Raw genomic sequence first — 19,191 nt, 5'->3', positions numbered from 1 at the left:
AGCAGTTCAACTTATTGAAACATTTGAGCTCTACAGTCTCTTCTAAAACTATAAATGGGTATTCAATCTACCTAGTTGGGACTTTGCTTGCCTCTCCTCTCCTCTCCTCTCCTCTCCTCTCCTCTCCTCTCCTCTCCTCTCCTCTCCTCTCCTCTCCTCTCCTCTCCTCTCCTCTCCTCTCCTCTCCTTCCCTCCCCTCCCCTCTTCCCCATCCCACTCTACTCTACTCTACTCTACTCTACTCTACTCTACTCTACTCTATGAGAAAATAACTTTGCACTGTTGGTGGATGACTCAGTTGGCACACATAGCCCTGGATCTTGTCTGATGACAGAGTCCTTCAACTCCTCTGTAGAAATCATTCATGGCATTCCTGAGCCAGAACAGGAGAAGGGCTGTGTAGTTATCACCCTTTCATTCAGTACATTTAGATGTGAAGTGTGCTAGGCATGATGCTCTCCCTGTAATTCTCTCAATGTTGACCTCATCCAATCCTTTAAGGATTTGTGTAGATTAAAAAGAGGAGGAAGGAAGAAGGCTTCCCTTCCCTGACTCACTCCTAGAGCTGGGACACTGGTCATATGCTACTTTGAGATGGGAGTTTACACCATTAGTTTCTCTATTTCTTCCAGCATTGACTGGAGCATCGTCTACAAACAGTTCTGATGCTTAAGCCTCAGACTCAGACAAAAGCACACCATAAGCATCCTAGAGCTTAGGCTCCCCAGTCATGTGACCCTATTTCTGTTATCTCTGCCTCTGCTTCTCTCTCCATCTGTCCCCCATCTCTTTTCCTATTCCTCCCTTATTAACAAATGAATAACTTATATTTACATATACACACAATGTGACTTATTTTCCATTTATTTGCAACCTATACTGAAAACAGCCAGAGATGCAGTTCAGTAGTAGGGTACTTATTGTACAAAGCTCAGAGTTCTGTCTCTAGTACTGCGAAAGAAAAAAAAATAATAAAAATATAGGTCAGAATATGTCTTAAATACCTTGCTGGGAAGAAACTTTCATTAGTAGCATCGTCTTAACTTTTGAGGGGAGACTACAAAAGGAGTAGCTTCAGGCCTTCCTTTTGGTTACACGGAGATAAAAATTAGAATGCAGATATGATTTCCTTTAATTATCAAGAGTTTGTGTTGATCTCTCAACTTTTCATGTAACAGAAGTTTCCTTGGAGCATATACATTATGTTAGACACATTGCTAGGTGCAGTGGAGTTAATAATGAACAAGGAACATAGTGTCCCTGACTTTTTGGTGGAGTTGTGACAGTCTAGTAGAGTAAGTTTGGTTGAATTAGAGCTGTGAGGATGGATTTGAATTGCTGATATATATGTATGTATATATATATGTATATATACATACATATATATGCACACACACATACATATATATATATATGTATGAATGTATGTATGTATTTAATAAGGCTGGGCCAGGTGGTTTTTGGACTGCTGGGCTAAGCTAGCCTTCCCATCGACACCTGCTGCTTAACAGGTGTTGTAAATTGGAAAGTATATGAGTGGGATATTAACTGTGAAACTGAATTCAGTCAGTAGCCAGGAAGGCTTCTGTGAAGAAAGCTGTGAGACAGACATTGAGTAGGGATTATTCAGGAGAGAAGGGGCCCCAGAAAGGACCCATGAGATAAAGAGCATGGGCTGGTGGGTGACTGGCGAATGCTTGGCATAGAGGTACAGCAATGGTTTGAATGAGAATAACCTCATAGGCTCATATACTTGAATGTGTGGTTCCCAGTTCATGGAACTGTTTGAGAAGGACTAGGAAGTTTTGGAGGAGGTAAATCACAGTGGGTGAGCTTTGAAGCCTCAAAAGCCATCCCATTCACAGTTAACATTTAGCTAAATAGCAATTCCCCCACCGTAAAAACTTTAATTTCTGTTGCCATACAATATAACATGGCCTAAAACATTGACATTTCCAAGGAATAGGAACATAAACATCATCGGGGACCAACTGCATACTGCATGATCCCTAAGAATCTGCTTCTTGTATATATATATATATACATATATATATATATATATATGTATATATATATATATATATATATACACATATATATACACATATATATACACATATATATACACACACATATATATACACACACACATATATATATACACATATATATACACACACATATATATATACACACATATATATATACACCATATATATGCACACACATATATGTATACATATATATTGTAGTATGTATATATATGTATATGGTATATATATGGCATATATATCTAATATATAAAAATAGATACCTAATATATAAAAACATATACCTGATATATACAAATATAAGACTGATTTCTTGTTTTGTAGCTGATGTCTTTTTTATCATGATATCTTGCTCATATTTACCTCCCTTTCTGCTTCAACTCATGGATGCCTCTCACCATTAGCCTGACTGTGTCCCGGATGACATTTTCTGATACAGGTTTTTCAGTGGCCTGTTATTAACTGTAATTTTCAGCTCTAGACATAGCTCACTTTGTCTCTAACAGGTTAACTTTTTCTTGATATTGAACGTCACATGGTTAAAATGTAGCATTCCTGTCAGGGGATGATTATAACAAACCCCTTCATGTTTCAGCAGGAGGGGCGGACATTGCCTTCTACTTGGTGCTCTGTAGTTTTAACCACTGTTCTTTAAATGCAAGACCTGCTCACACATCCTTTTATTTGTCAGTTAGCTTCAGCACAGGCAGTTACAGATCCAGAGGATGCTCATTATCACGTCATGTTTTAAGTGTGCAAAGGCTTAAAATCAAAGACACGACTACTATTTTGATTTAGAGGAGAGTTAGCAGAGAAAAAAATAATTTTAAAGAAAAACAAAATGCCATGTAAGCCATTCAGCCATGTGGCAACAGCAAACATCCTTTCAGCTTCTACTTGCATTTGTGACAAATACACCAAACATCTTATTCAGAAAAATCACCAAGCTTATGGATGATGACACTGCCAAGGGAGTACCCAAGGCATGAGAGATATTTTGTTAACGTAAGTAAAATGTTTTATTTAACTCTATTAGAAATCCTGGGTTTGCAGTCAATGAGAAATATGGCCCAACAGCTCAGAGATGAGGCTTTCTAAAATGGCAACATGAGCTATTAAGGTTTATTCTTTTTAATGATAGCTATTACTTATTTTCTTAACATTTTCCTTTGTAACAAAATATTGATGTTCATTCCTACGTTAAGTTAAAAATTCAAATTGTTGCAGACTAAAATTAAGTAGCCAGAAGTGTTAAAAATGTTTATCTTCTCCAATTAAATAATCTCCTTTCAAAGTTCTTTAGAATGTGAAATACTTCAGTGAAAAGTAGGAAGTGGTAAAAATAATAAAATGATACATATTTGTGGTTTTTGAAAAAAATCTTTTTTGATATATATCAAATATATATGCATATATTTACATATTTACATTTTTTTTACATCCCTCTCATTGCCCCCCTCCTGGTGGACACTCCTTCCTACAATTCTTCCCCCACCCCTCCTCTTCACCTCTGAGTGGGCGGGGTCCCCTATGATATACCCCCACCCTGGTACATCAAGTCTCTTTGAGGCTAGTCTCATCCTCTCACACTGAAGCCAGACAAGGAAAATCTCTAGTTTTAAAAAAAAAATTTTATTGTTGTGTGATTGTGAATGTGTCATGTGTGGATGTACACATACCATGACATGTGCAAGTCAGAGAAATTTCAGAACTGTTTTCTCTCTCTCCATGTGAGGCCTAGGGATCAAATCCAGGTCATCAGGCTTGTATAGCAGGTATTTCCTCAATAGACAACCCCATTTCTATTTATTGACTTGTCACACTGTCTATAGAAACAATCTGTACATCTTAGTAAGCACTGACTAAAAAAATACAGACCTAGTTTTAGTGCTTTGAAATTTGATCTGAAATATAAGAAATAAAAGTGTAGAAGGCAGCATATCCTATCCTAATATGGTGGCAACAACCTACCCAAATTGCTGGCATTTAAAAAGGAATACAAGCAGTGCCCTGAGGGGGGTTTTTGTTTCACACTGTGTCACAGTAACGAGAAGAATGTTGGTCATATTTCCTGTAATGTCCCAAGACTGAATGTGACATATTTGACTTTAGAGACAGTACAGTCTGAGAATAGGCAACCAACATGTTTTCTGTGCTAAGGAATGGGAGGTTGGTTTAGACTCTGAGACGTGCTTCAGAGAGCAGTGTGGGTGGGGAGTTTTTTCACAAAGAATTATCCACTTACAACTTGCTCAGAATTTTTTTTTTTTTAAATCAAGACAGTCCCTTGATTTTAGTGACACATGGGATTTCACAGTGTCTTTGATCTATTCAAGGTTTCTACCCTGCGTCTCTTATGCTTTTTAGCCTGAACTGTATCATGCCATAAACTGAAACATTTATGGGATCAAATACAAAACGACTTTTGAAAATACAGTAGAAAAGTTGCTTTGATAAGCCCTTTTGGCAAGATTTGAAGATTTTATATTCCATGTAGTAGTCATAGGAGGAAAAGACTTCCTAAGTAAAGAAACTAGACCCCCTATGGAGTACTTGTGAGTTTTGGGGCATGTTCATTAAAGCTTCTATTGTGGAATATGAGTGGCTAGAGATTAGTGTATGACATGAACTGAGGACTAGCCAGATGTCTCAGTGGGTGAAGGCACATGTCACACAAGCCTGGTGTTTGAGTTTGGTTCCTGGTACCTACATAAATGTGAAAGAAGACAGCCATTCTCAATTGTCCTCTGACTGCCACATGTGTGCTCTGGCTCCCCCGCTATCGCCATGCTCTGCTTTATACATAAAATTAAGAAGAAATTAACTCATTGTAATGACTTTCCCTTACGTAGCTTGAAATTCAAGTATAGAAACCTATATTCACTTTAGTGAACATTTAGAAGGCAGCACAAGGAACAAGAACCATCAAAGAAACAATTAGTGATAATGCATTGATGTGCATCACACAGAAATCAAGCACAACCTCCTAAACCATAGGATATAATGCACCTTACTTTTGGATCCTTGCACAGCCTGTTAACATTGAAAAACAGGTTTAGATCTTGGTCCTCTCTGAATAACCCTTCAAAATGTATTTAGTATAAAACAAGACTTGTTAGATACAAATTTAAATTAGCCTAGTTGTTTTAACTGAGACAGTCAGATATTGTAAGCAATTGTTTTGTACATGCTACTTTCTTCCTAAAATAACAGACGGACAGAAAACTGTTTCTGTCATAACAGGCATTATTTCTTCACTTAAAATATTTTCTTTATAAAAGGTCATTTGAACTTACTCATAAGTGGCATTTTATAATGTACCATCTCATTAGCAGGCATGAGTCAACATGGATTGTTACAGAGTCTGTAGAGTGAGTTGACTCTTGGCAAACCGAAATACACATGGTCATAAATACACCCCACTCCCCACTTAAAAAAACCCAGAAAACAAAACAAAAACTGTGTCTAGACACAGTTACTGAGTTTCTGTTTGATGTTTTAATTCCTGGAATATAGTTAGGGCATCTACCATATCTGTTGGACTACTGTGAGCCTCCCACAGTTCCAGGAACGTCCCTTACATTTTCATTTAAGTCCCAGAAAAAAAAGAAGAAAAGAAGGAAAGACAATAAGAAAGGGACCATCACCCTCATGTTCTAGATAAAGAGAAATGAGGTATCTGAGGGAGGGAAATGACACCTCTGTGACACATATCATATTGAGAGTGGCAGAGGCAGCACTGGAAGAGAGAGCTGACTTTTTCTGAGGCTTGGTTGTTTCTGCACTGGTTGCCTACACATGGCTTGGATAGTTCCAGCTCCAGCCCCAGCATGGCCTACTATTTCGGTTTTCACAAGACAGGTGATTCCTAGAATGTAAAGCTCTCAGTGCTAACTTGAAAGAGTCCTGGGCAAAGCCACACTAATTAGTCACTTTGAGTGTCTGTGAGTGGTAGTTTCAGAAGCCTCTGTTCCAAGTATATCATCTATATTGTTCTTGCTGTTGTTCTTACCAGGGAGGTGATATGCTGCTATCCCTCTGAGGACTTGAACTAGACACCTACAAGTCCATTCTGACCTTCAGAACAACTTCAGAACTCTGAGATCAAATTGTTCAAAGCATGCTTCCCATTCCAAGACTGGTATAAAGCTCAAAGACTTGATGTAAGATTTAGGCATGCTCTTTGGGTCTGATGCCGGCAGTACCCAGTCCTCTCCAGGAAAAAGGCTTCCATTATTAACATAGCCTGTCACTTTTTCATTCAGTCTACCTTTTTTTCCTAATGAGGTTTTTCACATTCTTTTTACCACTACCCCTAAACTTTTAAAAAGTAGAGCCATACGCCTCTTGATAGTAGAATATCTGCCTCTAGGCGATCATGAACGGTAAGATCATGAGCTATGAATTTCTAGTTTTGCTCTGAGCAAAAATATTTAATTTCTAGTTACGTGTTTTTTTTTTTTATTATCTAGAACATATGGGCAATAATATTCCTTACCTTACAAGGTTATCAAAAATATTGAATTGTCTTATGTAAAACACATACAAGGATACCTGTCTCAAAGAAAGTGCTAGAAGCCAGATGTGGTGCAAACCTTTAATCCCAGCACTTTAGAGGCTAAGGAGGAGAGAATATCATTTCAAGGGCAAACTGTGATGACCCAATAACTCCAAGGATTCTCTAGTGGCACACACAGAGTGTGGTGGTAACCAATGAGCTTAATGCCTACCCTACTAGAGGGAAAACCACTCCTGGTGCTGCAAACCTAGTCAGTCAGCTTCACTACTCAGGACTAATGAAGTGATGGATCTTGGAGTAGAACCTACTTCAACTGACACTTCTAAATCAGTACAGTCCCTAACTATTTTCTAAATATTTGTTCTTATACACAAAAAATAAGTGCAGTTTTTATCGCAACAGATGGAGACCATTACAGAAAACCACAACCAATCAAAATACAAACTTATAGCCGGGCAGTGGTGGCGCACGCCTTTAATCCCAGCACTTGGGAGGCAGAGGCAGGTGGATTTCTGAGTTCGAGGCTAGCCTGGTTTACAGAATGAGTTCCAGGACATCCAGGGCTACACAGAGAAACCCTGTCTCAAAAAACCAAAAAAAAAAAAAAAAACCAAACTTAAAGAGTCTAATCCTAACTGATACATCTGCAGCATAACTCCTGCACCTAAGGCTCAGGGCTCATGGAAGATGGAGGGGCAGAAAGACTGTTAAGAGCCAGAGAAATAGGAAGCTTTCTGTTTGGTGTATCCTTAAGAATGTTAGAAGCTATTCCCATAAACTTTCACCAACATGACTGTCTAAGTATGAGCTCCACAGAGGCAGCAACAGCAGGCATCCTAACATGGATCGTGGAAAGCTCATTTAGGGCACAGACCTATGCAAAGAACTCCAAGAAACTAAAGAATGCCGAGAACAGGAGAAATAGCTTTCCCAGGGGTGAGCACACATTGGCTATCCAGTATCAAATGTTGAGCCCCGAAAACATACGTACGAGTAACACTATACAGACTGAGCAGGTTATATTGAAGCATTTAGGAATGTGTATGTATATACATATATGTTTATAATCACAATTTATGAAAAAAAAGCCAGGAATTTGACAGAGTATCAGGATGGGGTAAATAGGAGGAATTGAAGGGAGGGAAGAAAAAGGGAGAATGATCTAATTGTATGATATTCTCAAACACTAAAAGAAAATGAAATATAAACAAAAGCAAAACAGGAGGTGCTAGCCATATTGTTTGTCTGTCATCTCTGATCTTACACACTGCATTGTTCTCCCACAGGATACCAGGGGTGCACTGGATGATGTGGCTGTAGCTTAAGGATTCTGGCAGAAAATGACCTTGATGTCAAGCTCCTGAGTGCCTGCTTTCCAGTGGGTGCTGGAGGCTTCAGATACTTTTCCTAAGAGGGATGTTCTGTTTGTCCATGTTCTGATTTTGATGCACATGTTTGTCAACTTTTCATCACTGTGGCAAAGATGCCCTAGATAAGAAAGTTAAAAGAGAAAAGGAATATTTGGCATATGGTTTTAAGGGGCTCAGTTCCTGGTGCTTGACCCTGTTGCTGCAGTGCATTATGCAATCCTGTCAGAGAAAGCCTTTACCTCATGGAAGCCAGAAAACTGAAAGATGGAGAGGAATCTAAATATTAGGCTAGAACAAAGAAGTAATTTCAGACAGGAATCTAAATTTTAGTCTAGAACGAGGAAGTAGGCTTTAGACATGAAAATGATTTTGGGCTAGGATAGGGAAGTTGGCTCAGATTACAAATTACAAAGAAGTAATTTCAGACAGGAATCTAAATTTTAGTCTAGAATGAGGAAGTAGGCTTTAGACATGAAAATGATTTTGGGCTAGGATAGGGAAGTTGGCTCAGATACTTTGGTCATCCTGATAACCACTGGCCCTTAGAAACAGTGATCATGGGAGTGTTCACATAATTGAGTTTAATGCCTTGCTTGTTCTTTGACTATTTGTGTTTATTGTCTTGCTTGTTCCTTGACTATTTGCATCTATTGTATTGCTAGACCCTCAATCTAGAACTGACATTATACTTGCATGTAATTAAGATGGTACAAAAGCAAAAAGGAGGAGGAGGAATGAGATAAAGGGATTCTAGGGAGGGGAAATGGGGAAAGGAGATGACATCTGTATTGTAAATAAATAAAATATTCAATAAAAATAAAATGGCAACAAAATTTATTTATTTATTTATTTTTTGGTTTTTCGAGACAGGGTTTCTCTGTGTAGTCCTGGCTGTCCTGATAACTCACTCTGTAGACCAGGCTGGCCTCGAACTCAGAAATCCGCCTGCCTCTGCCTCCCAAGTGCTGGGATTAAAGGCGTGCACCACCACCGCCCGGCAACAAAATTTAAAAAAAAAGAAAGATGGAGAGGAAAGAGCCGAGTCCTCAGTCCTCCACCAAGGACTCCCTCTACTCCCTTAATGACCTAATTAACTTATATCCTTTGGGCTCCACATCCTTAGAGGTCTTACTTTATGTCAGCAGTGCCAGAGGTGGCATGATTTCAGGTTACAGTCTATCATTTTGGCCAAGTCATGGTGAAACAAATGCATGTTTGCTTTTGCCCAGCTTCCTTTTCCCAATATATATATACTCTAGGACTCAATCCCAGGAAAAACGGTGCCAACAACTTTTATACTGGGTTTTCACAAACCAATAGACATGATGAAGACCTCCCGCACCCCCTAGACATGCATAGACACAACCACAGGTCAACTTGTTCTAGACAATCTCTTTTGGAGCCCTTGTTCCTAGGTGATTGCAGATTGTGTCAAGTTGACAGCTAACACTAACCATCACATTCTCACAATGTACTAATCGGTCTTCCTGTAGATCGGAGAATTGCTGCCAGTGCTCAGGCAATGATCTTGAACCTGAAACGAGGAGGCTTTTCTAGCTACAGAAACCGAAGGAAAGTACTTCGGGTTCATTTGCTGCTTCTGGAGATTATTAATGATAAAAAGTATCGAACGTAGCTTTGTTCTAAAACAGATTTCCTTTTTATTATTTATGAAATACTCAGGCCTTTACATTTCTGTGCTTTTTATCGAGTGAACTTGGGTCTCTGAAGTAGCTTGAGATTGCAAAGTAATGAGCCGTGGCAGTAGCCTGAAAAGATTTACTTATCACATGAAAATGCTTCCATTACAATGCGCATTTTGAGTGGGAGAAGCTACCTTTGTAATTTTGCTGTCTAGTACTAACACACAATTTAGAATATGGGCCTTTTAAAGAGCGCCTGAATTTTTAAGTCTCAAAACAGCAGTAGACTGCCATGCCCATAACTCTGCGTCTATGATTCAAAGTATTTGCTATTATGGTGAATCAGCTGATTGTTGATTAATTAAAAAAGCAGCAGCTGATTTCAGGAGGAATGTCGTGGTAGGATGTACAGAAGGCATCTGGTTTTTAATTGTCCTTGAAAGATGTCAGTATCAAAACAGGAAGTAGTGGGGCAGAGCAATGGCTCAGTACGTAAAAGTGTTTGCTACTCAAGCCTGACAACCTGAGTTCCACTCCCAGAACACACATAATGGAAGGAGAGAACCAGCTCCTGAAAGTAGTCTTCTGACCTCCATACACATGATGTGTGTGCCTAACACACACACACACACACACACACACACACACACACACACACACAGAGACAGAGGCACATATTTGGAGTATTCTGCATGACATCATCCCTCTTTATAAAGTTCTCAAATATAACAGTATAATAATGACTAGATTTTACTGTGTACCAAACATCATGACAAACAAATTAATAATATCATTATTTGGATCCAAAGGTTGCCTTCAAGCTTAAAGTGCAATTTAAAATGTAAAATACTGATGAACTAACTATTCGAAAGTATTTATTTTGATTGAATGCTTATTTGTAGAATCTTTGGTCCAACAGATAAACAACGTTTCATTATCACACTAAGACATTATTATATGTGAGTGTGTGTGCTTGTTCATGTGCGCCTGTGTGGTATGTGTCCTGTGCATATGCGTGCAGCTGTACTTGCCCATGGGTGAGCATGTGTGTAGAGGTACCATTTCTCTACCTTGATTTTTTGCAACAGGGTCTCTCACTGAAACTGGGGTCATCATTCCAGCTAGACTGGTTGACCAGAAATCCCCAGTGGTTCAGCTGCTGCTCAGAGATGGGGTTACAAATGTGTCTCCATAGTGCCTGGCTTTTGTGTGGGTGCTTGGGACTCAAACTCAGGTTCTTATGCTTGCACTGAAAGCTTTTTACCCCCACTGAGCTATCTCCCAGTCCTATGTGAACGTGTTTTTATGACAAAATGTTATGATAGGAATATAAATATATTTTTACTCACAAGAATCACAAACTTCACCTAAGATTTCTTATTTTCTTAAACCATGTTCTGAATATCTTCTAGGCCACCACATTATATACGATATGATAATCTTGGGATCTGGAGGAAGTGTGTATATAGTATTGACATTAGAGTATTCGGGGGCAGTGCCACTGATTCAAATACCCATCTCCAACTTCAGTGTTGATGGTCCCTCTCAGAGAATATTGGGTAAGTATCTTCTGAGATGTCTCAGAATAACATCACGATTCAGAGGTGATTTAATGTAAAGGCCCACTCTCCTTCCCTGCTTGCCTTAGATTTGTCTCTAAATACTTGTGTGTGTGTGTGTGTTTAGCTGTTCTTTTAGTCCATGAGTGAGAGAGAACTTATTACAAGGATAAGGAAATAATTACGGGGGTAAATTGAGAATTTAGTGCCACTTACGTCGGACTTTTATAAGCCACAACCTAAGTGTTTTAGTGTATATAGTTGGTGATACACAAATTTGTACCTCTTAGCAGAAACTGGTGAAGGTATCCAGTAAGACCCACATGAAGCATGATTGGAATACTTTGGGAGTAAAATAGCCATTTTGTAATCATAATGTTGCTGGGATTTTTTTTCATATCTAATATTTGACACTTCCATACACGTATGCAGCGCACCCCATCTCACCATCTTATTGACTTCCCACTCTTCTATAGCCCTCTTTCTTTCCTGGCTGTCTGCCTTCTGCTTTCAAGTTTATTTTTTTTTTCCCATCTGAATTCTTTTGGTGATTCTATGGAGGTCACATTGCTTGTACCCATGCATCTCTCCAAGCTTCACAGGGGCCCTGTATGCTAAATCCTTATGCAGCCATTCCTTCCTGGGCAGTTTCTACTTTCCACTGTCGGTTATCTAGAAGTTTTAGTTTGCTGTGACCATGCCAATGGTCATGTTCAGAAACCATGTGATACAGCAATATCTCCTGTGTTATTTTTATGTGTATGTCTTTTTCAGGCAGTGATACATGCTAGAGAGTTGGTGAAAAAAATTACACTCACAAACACATATAAAGGGCAATTTTGTTTTGTTCTTTGTTTCTTTGTTTTGTTCTTTGTTTCCATCTTTCTTTTCTTTCTTTCTTTCTTTCTTTCTCTCTCTCTCTCTCTCTCTTTCTTTCTTTCTTTCTTTCTTTCTTTCTTTCTTTCTTTCTACATAAGTGCAAATTATATAACTACTTGTAGCTCTGGAGCCTCCTTGCTTTGCCTGACGCTGAAAACTGTCAGTAATTCAAGTTTTGGAACAAACTGTAACAACAGGGAATACACTCTCTCCACCTGTAAGAGGAGTCTGGTTTCCTGGTCCATCCATCTCCTGTCTGTGTTCTTCCTGGAATCTGCTTGGCAGAAGATTCCTTTTGGCTTTTGAAATGTTAGATCACAATGCAGGGATGAATATTAGAAAGGACAATACGCTTGAAGGTTAGTTGGAGTAGTAGTGTTTGATCTTCTTGCCATGTTTCAGGTAGATGCTGATAGAGTTGTGAGAGCAGCTGTGGTCACTGAAGAAAGTGGGATTGAGGTTCAAGAGGATCCTGTCTGACAGGAAATGATGTTAAGATGTTTGGGGTTCAAGAGGAACCTGCGTGACAGGTTGTGGGCCCATGAAAGGATAGCTTGGTTTCTGGTGGAGCACTGGCTAGAGATGGCCGGAGACCCAACAGGTATCCATACCTACAAGGGATGGCGTAACATGGCATACATTTCGCCAGGCTCCCAGACTCCAGGCTCCTGACATGTGGCCAAGACCTCCATTGATCAGCGCCTTTCAGTCACATAGGACAATGCCCCTACAGCCCCATCCCAAAGAGAGGTTTGTGTCACCTAGCACAGGTAGAGGGCGTGACTACAGGCCTCAGCCTCAAGAGATCTCCATATTAATGGAGTTCTTAAAGGCCAGAGGACATAGCCAATTAAGCATTCCTTCCCAGACCTTCCTCCCTCCTTCCTCCCTATTTAACTCAGGTCTGCCCTGAGGTGGGCCGGGTGTGTGCAACCACATTTCACTTTTTGCCATAACATTAAACCTTTAAAACCACGGACTTCCTCGTATCTTTGGAGCTCTGCTGTGGGGAACCATGGAGAAGGCCTTTGACTACCGAGCCACTGCTTAATCTCCCGCTAGAAGACTTCTCTATGTTCCTGCTGTGTAGGCTGTCAACTCAACCAAGCTAGCCAACCCAGCCAAGTGAGTGCTGTAACCAGTAGTCCCTACCCATGGCGGCTACTGCCACAGCTTCTCTCTCTCTCTCTCTCTCTCTCTCTCTCTCTCTCTCTCTCTCTCTCTCTCTCTGTCTCTCTCTCCCCTCTCAGCTGTAGGCTAGTCTAGTCCAGCCCGTATGCCCACTCAGTCTCAGTTCTTCCATGGCTCCCAGCAGCATTTGGGAGCCCAAGGACAGAGACCACCAGCCTCTTAGTCAACCATCTTGGCCCAGAGACCCCCACTCAGGAGCCCTACCCCCACGGGACTTGAGGTGGAGACCTCTCCCGGGTGGAGCTCCAGTGGCTTCTCACAGCTCAGCATCTGCCTGATGCCGCCTGGAGTGACAGTCAAATTCCCACACTTCTGCTCCCTGGAGGCGTGGTTCCAGCCACCTGGGGTGGCAGACACACAGGAATCATAACACAGCCCAACAGGACCCACGCCCACGTGCGAGCAACAGCCCCACAATAGGTAATGATGCTTACTTGTTTAGCATGACATCTAGAGTGTTACTTTTGTACCAAGATTGGAAACCTAATTTAATATCTCCAGCTCACTTGTATATATTAGTGGCCATGGCTACGATTTTTGGCCAGTAGAAAATAAACTAACGTGTATAGGGGAAAAGCACATTTCTAAATTAAGCTTTGCCAGGAAGAGGTTATTTATTTTCCTTAAATTGAGCAGTGTTTTATTTTCCTTTACAAATTAATAAATACTTCTTGATGACTGCACATGGGGTGAGGGTGCTTGGTAATTCAGAAAGGTCACAGCAATTGGGTTTTCCTGATAGCGTGTAGTCTTTGGTAGTGCGTGGAATGACTTGTATGATGTCACTGTCAAACCAGCAAGACTGCATTTATGCACCCATTGTTTTCAGGATTGTTGGTAACTTGGGCATACTTTTCCCAAATAACCTTGCCTCCTTGTGTCACAAGACCCAAACTCGCTCACATTCACTTCAATAACTGCATCTTCAGTGATCACACCCAGGGTTGTATATAATGGGGATGATGGATTCTTTTTCACACTGAGTATAGGCAGGCAAAAGGTAGCTTTCAGCTCAGGCTGTGTGACGCGGGCTTTTTTGAAATGTAGACCCATTGGCCTAGTGAAGCTCTCATATTTAGGTGGTTTTCTTATAAAGCCATCACCAACAAACAACTTTAGTAACCATTCTCGTCCATGCCTTCTGTTTTCTTTTTCCTGTTCAAATAACTTTCAATACTTCTGCTTCTCCTTGGGCAGGAACTTTGGGTAGAGGGTCCTCCCATTTTCCCACCTTTTCTTTTCATTTCTGCTTAATCATGTTGGAAAGTACTTTTGCTCTCGACTGTCCTTCTCTGTCCACTAGACAGGCGGGAACTGCTTCCTGTGGAGACTTCTCATTATCCTTCTGCTTGGTGTTTCTCTTTTCATACATCTTAATAGTCTTTTTTATTTGAATTTTCATGGCATGGTACTGCTTATCGTAGAGCTTAGCCTTCAGGCCAATCAATTTTTTGCCTTTTTTGAATGTTTGGGATGACTTTCTTTCTTTCTCTTTTTTTTTCTCATGGTAGTCCAAACAGAAATTATTTTTAAATTTATCTTCTTGTTTCCAATATACCCGAATATACTTTCCCCTCCCTTCAATCCTCCCAGCAGATCCACTCCTCCTCCATTTATCTTCAGAAAAGAACAAACCTCCCAGGAGGAAGTTATTGACCATCCTCTTTGCCCCCTTTAAAAAAAAAGATTTGTTTCTTTTATTTTATCTGTATGAGGTTTTTTCTGCACATGTATCTGTGTTCTACAGTGAATGCAGTTACCTGTTGAGTCCAGAAGACATCAGATGTCCTCCAATTGAAGTTACAGAAGGGGATGAACTATCATGTAGGTGCTAGGAACTGAACCCAGTCCTCTGTAAGAGCAGGGTGCTCTTTCCCTCTGAGTCATCTCTCCAGTTTGATCCTCTGCCTTTTATCACTCTGGTATGTTTTGGAGGAATGATACTAACAGTTACATGCAAAGGATGGTAAAATAGGGACACAGATGTAACATCGTGAGTCCTGAAGTTGTCTGGATTGATTATCTCTGGGGAATTCAAGGTGAAAAACCACAGCAAAGAATATTGATATAACACACAGGGGTCAGGCAGACACAGGGTATACCAAAAGTCATTTGAAACAATCTAATGATGAGAAAGTGGTAGGACCAAGAACAAAGGGAATATATTAGTCAGGGTTTTCCAGAGAAGGACAGTCAATAGGAGAGTTCTAAAATGATTTATTTTAATAAGTTGGCAGAGGATGGAAAATCCAAAATTTGCCATGTTGATGTCCCAGCCACTGCTACAGGGCCGATTGATATCTTAACCAGAAGACTATCACACAGGGGGATGTTTTCTCACTTGGGAATGATAAAGTCTTTTGTTAAAGTCCATTCACATCATGGACATTGTCTGCTTTGCTCACTCTATGATTTGAACGTTAGTTTCATCCAGAAACATCTTCATAGAAACATCCAAATCATGTTTCATTAAGCATTTGGGCATCTTTTGGCTCAGATAGGTTGCTGGTACATATAGTTAAATATCATCAGAACTAACAAGAAACATCCAGGGACTAGAAATGGTGAGATGTTTCAAGGTCTAAGTTAGAAAATGGTCTTCAATGAGCCATCAAGTGCTTGAGTTATAGGAGTTCAATGGCCTCCTATGACTTGTGGTTATAGGAAAGGCTACTACAAGACCGATAGCTAAGCATTTGGGAACAATGAATACCCAGGTAGATGAGGAGCATTGTATAAAATAAATAGGTGATTCCTTTATATCTAAGCCAGAGAGCGGAAGAGCTTAGGTGTTGCTGTCTATGAAGTTAGCCTCTGAGGACAAAGAGCAGAGCTGAGATTATCAACAGCCTGTGACACTGAGATCAACATGTACTCTTTATCCATTTAAAACCACACTTTGCAAATGGTCTTTCCATTTAGTTATTTCTGTTTTTTCCATTTATTTATTCATTCACTTTACCTGCCAATTGCTGCACCCCTCCTCCCAGACCCCTTCACATAGTCTCCATCCCTCCCTCACCTTCTCCTCTGAGAGGGTGAAGGCTTTCCCCCATGTCTCTTCCCTCACCCCCACATCAAGTCTCTGCAAGGCTATGCACATCCTCCCTCACTGAAGCCAAGTCAACCTAGTTAGGGGAGCAGATTCCACAGACAGGCAAAAGCTTTAAGGACAGCCCCCAATAGAGGTTTTGGGGGATCCACAAGAAGATTGAGCTGTAGGTATGTTACATATGTGGTGGTGGGGTAAGTCCAGACCTTGTATATTCTTTAGTTGGTAGTTCAGTCTCTGAGAGCCCCCAAGAGTACAGGTTAGTTGACTGTTGGTCTTCCTGTAGAGTTCCTATCCATTCTGGTGTCCCCAATCCTTGCCCCAACTCTTCCATAAGACTCCCTGAGCTCTGTCCAATGTTTGACTGTGGGTCTCTGCATCTGTTTCAGTCAAGTGCTGGGTAAAGTCTCTCAGAGAACAGTTATACTAGGCTCCTGCAAGCATAACAGTATCATTAATAGTGTTAAAGATTGATGGGTCTCAAGTTGGGCCAGTCATTGGTTGGCCATTCTCTCCATCTTGGTCCCTGCATTTTTTTCAGACAGGACAAATTTTGGGTTGAAAGTTTGTAGTGTCCTTACCCCTCCACTGGGGATCTTGCCTAGCTACAGGAGGTGGCTACTCCAGGTTTCATACCCTGACTCCTAGAAGTCTCAGCTAAAGTTACTCCCATAGACTCCTGGTAGCCTCCCTCATCCCAGGTCTCTGGTACATCCTAGCTAGCATATGTAATTAAGCCATTCAATCAAATGTAATCCTGTCATAGAAGGTGACAAATGACTGATTTTTGTTACTGAATTTTAATTCCTCCATTAAAGGGATAGTTTTTCTCAATTAAAACTTAGTGCAACTTACCTAGAATACAGTTTACTTTAACATGCACTGAACAAATGGCTCCATCTCATTCTTAATAAATTTTCTCATGGAGACAATACAATCAATATAGGAAAGTAGGTTATATAGTCTTTTAGAGGATGGAAAAGTAGCATCTCTATATTCTAGTAAAAGAAGTTAAAGAAGTAAGTAATACTTACTTTAAGAAAAATCAAATTACCAAATTTGTTCTAAGACTGAGTTTAAAGTCTCAGCTCCAGCCAGCATTAGGGATGAAAATGTTTCTAACACGCAAAGGTGGACTTTGGTCTGTGGTTGGATGACTTGTGTTCCAGCTTTGATGCCGCTTCTTGGAGATGACTGGCACAGAAGTCTGGCTCATTTCTTTCATGGGAATCAGTTAATGAGGCAATATCTGGGTGTTTAAGATTTTGGCTGGTTCCTGTGGACCACAGCTTGGCTGAGGAAGGAGCAGGCAGCAGATCTAGTTTACTTGGTGCTGTTTATGGGCTCAGGATGCTGACCATTTGGCTTGTGGAAAAGCAACACTGTTATCCACCGCTCCACCAAGTAGTTTATCTGTTTGGGTGGATACAAACATTTGGTCGGAATCCCTACTTGGAAACAGGCATGGCTGAGTGCTTATCTGGCCCTACTCAGGACAAACATAAGTTAAGTGGTCTTTAAAAATGTGGGTGGGACAGTCTAGTATGAAAACCAACCAAAGGTCTGAATTTCAGAGAGAACATAATTGTACCAAATCAAAGTTGGCAGGATGATACATTGTTGTTAAGAGAACCTGACTCAGAATGTCTGTGGCCTTTTCTCACTAAAACAAAATGGATTTGCTTTGTAAATGTACTTACAAATGATTCAAGTTTATTATATTATTTTATTTTGAGACAAGGTAGCCATGTAGCTCAGGCTAGCCTAAAACCTACTCTCTACCAATTGTCCTCAAACATGAGGTAATCTTCTTTCCTCAGCCCTGATATCTGTATACTAAAGGAACCAGACTTTCTTAACAGATCATTACATAGGCACGATCTAGGCGCAGAATGTGATTTCTTTTAAGGATAGCATAACCATGGATAGATTCTTAGGAACTACATATTTTACATGAAAAGTTGATGGGCAGTGTTGTAGGAAAAATATGAATTTAACCTAAAAAATCCAGTGATTTTTTTCAAATATTAAAAGGTATTTGAAAAGATTTTATTTATTTACTTGTCTGTTTTCATGTATATTAGTGTTTTGCTTGCATGTATGTCTGTACACCGTGTGTACACAGTGTCCTTAGAAGACAGAAGTAGATGTTTGGTCCTATGGAACTGGACTTACTGGTAGTTGTGAGCCACCATGTGAATACTGGGATCCAAATCCCAGGACTCTGGAAGAACAACCAGTACTGTTGGCTGCTGAGCCATTAGTTTAGCCACACTACTAAAATTTTTATATATCATTAGAATTTTTTTCATGTTTTATTTTCTTTTTTCATTTACTTTGAAAATTTGCTTTTGATTTCTTCTTTCTTTCTTTCTTTCTTTCTTTCTTTCTTTCTTTCTTTCTTTCTTTCTTTCTTTTTTTTTGGAGACAGGGTTTCTCTGTGTAGCCCTGGCTGTCCTGGAGCTCACTCTGTAGACCAGGCTGGCCTCGAACTCAGAAATCCACCTGCCTCTGCCTCCCAAGTGCTGGGATTAAAGGCGTGCACCACCACTGCCCGGCCTTGCTTTTGACTTCTTTGGAGGAAAAAGTTTAGCTTTTTTTTTTTCAAGAATGTAAAAAGAACGACTTGCTCAATACCAAGAACTTCTAGTAGGTGTTACATGTATAATTTATAAAAGGTTTATATATCTACCTCAGTAGTTCACCTCAGCACTCAAATGACATGTAGGCATACTTAAAACTCACAGTTACCATTGTTTTAGAATAGAAGTTAGAGAAAATTATTATATCCATAATGCCAAATGCATTCTTTAAAAATCTCTTCCACGATTTGGTAACTTACCTTTTTTTTTTTTTTTCTTTTTTTTTTTTTTGTGGAAAACTACCACAAATCTGCGATGGAATACACGAATATTTGGCTATTTCCT

The 19,191-nt window shown here is 40.0% G+C and overlaps 1 protein-coding gene and 1 pseudogene across 2 annotated transcripts in view; one reads left to right on the top strand and one right to left on the bottom strand.

Moving 5' to 3' along the window:
• Positions 1-19,191, top strand: part of Mrpl39 (mitochondrial ribosomal protein L39) — a 75,345-nt gene that overhangs the window by 55,149 nt on the left and 1,005 nt on the right. Inside the window, exon 10 of one of the 2 annotated variants that reach the window (XM_034515902.2) lies at positions 7,857-8,766. The exons of the other annotated variant lie outside the window; for it this stretch is intronic. Coding sequence (XP_034371793.1) covers positions 7,857-7,895 — 39 coding nt within the window. The 3' untranslated portion in view covers positions 7,896-8,766. Of the gene's footprint in view, positions 1-7,856; positions 8,767-19,191 lie in introns of those variants that run through there. 2 annotated transcript variants of the gene reach the window in all.
• Positions 13,372-14,872, bottom strand: LOC117717646 (ribosome biogenesis protein NSA2 homolog; annotated as a pseudogene).

This window comes from Arvicanthis niloticus, chromosome 12 (assembly GCF_011762505.2).
Source record: "Arvicanthis niloticus isolate mArvNil1 chromosome 12, mArvNil1.pat.X, whole genome shotgun sequence".
Taxonomy (NCBI): domain Eukaryota; kingdom Metazoa; phylum Chordata; class Mammalia; order Rodentia; family Muridae; genus Arvicanthis; species Arvicanthis niloticus.
This window is presented reverse-complemented; position numbering and strand designations above follow the sequence as displayed.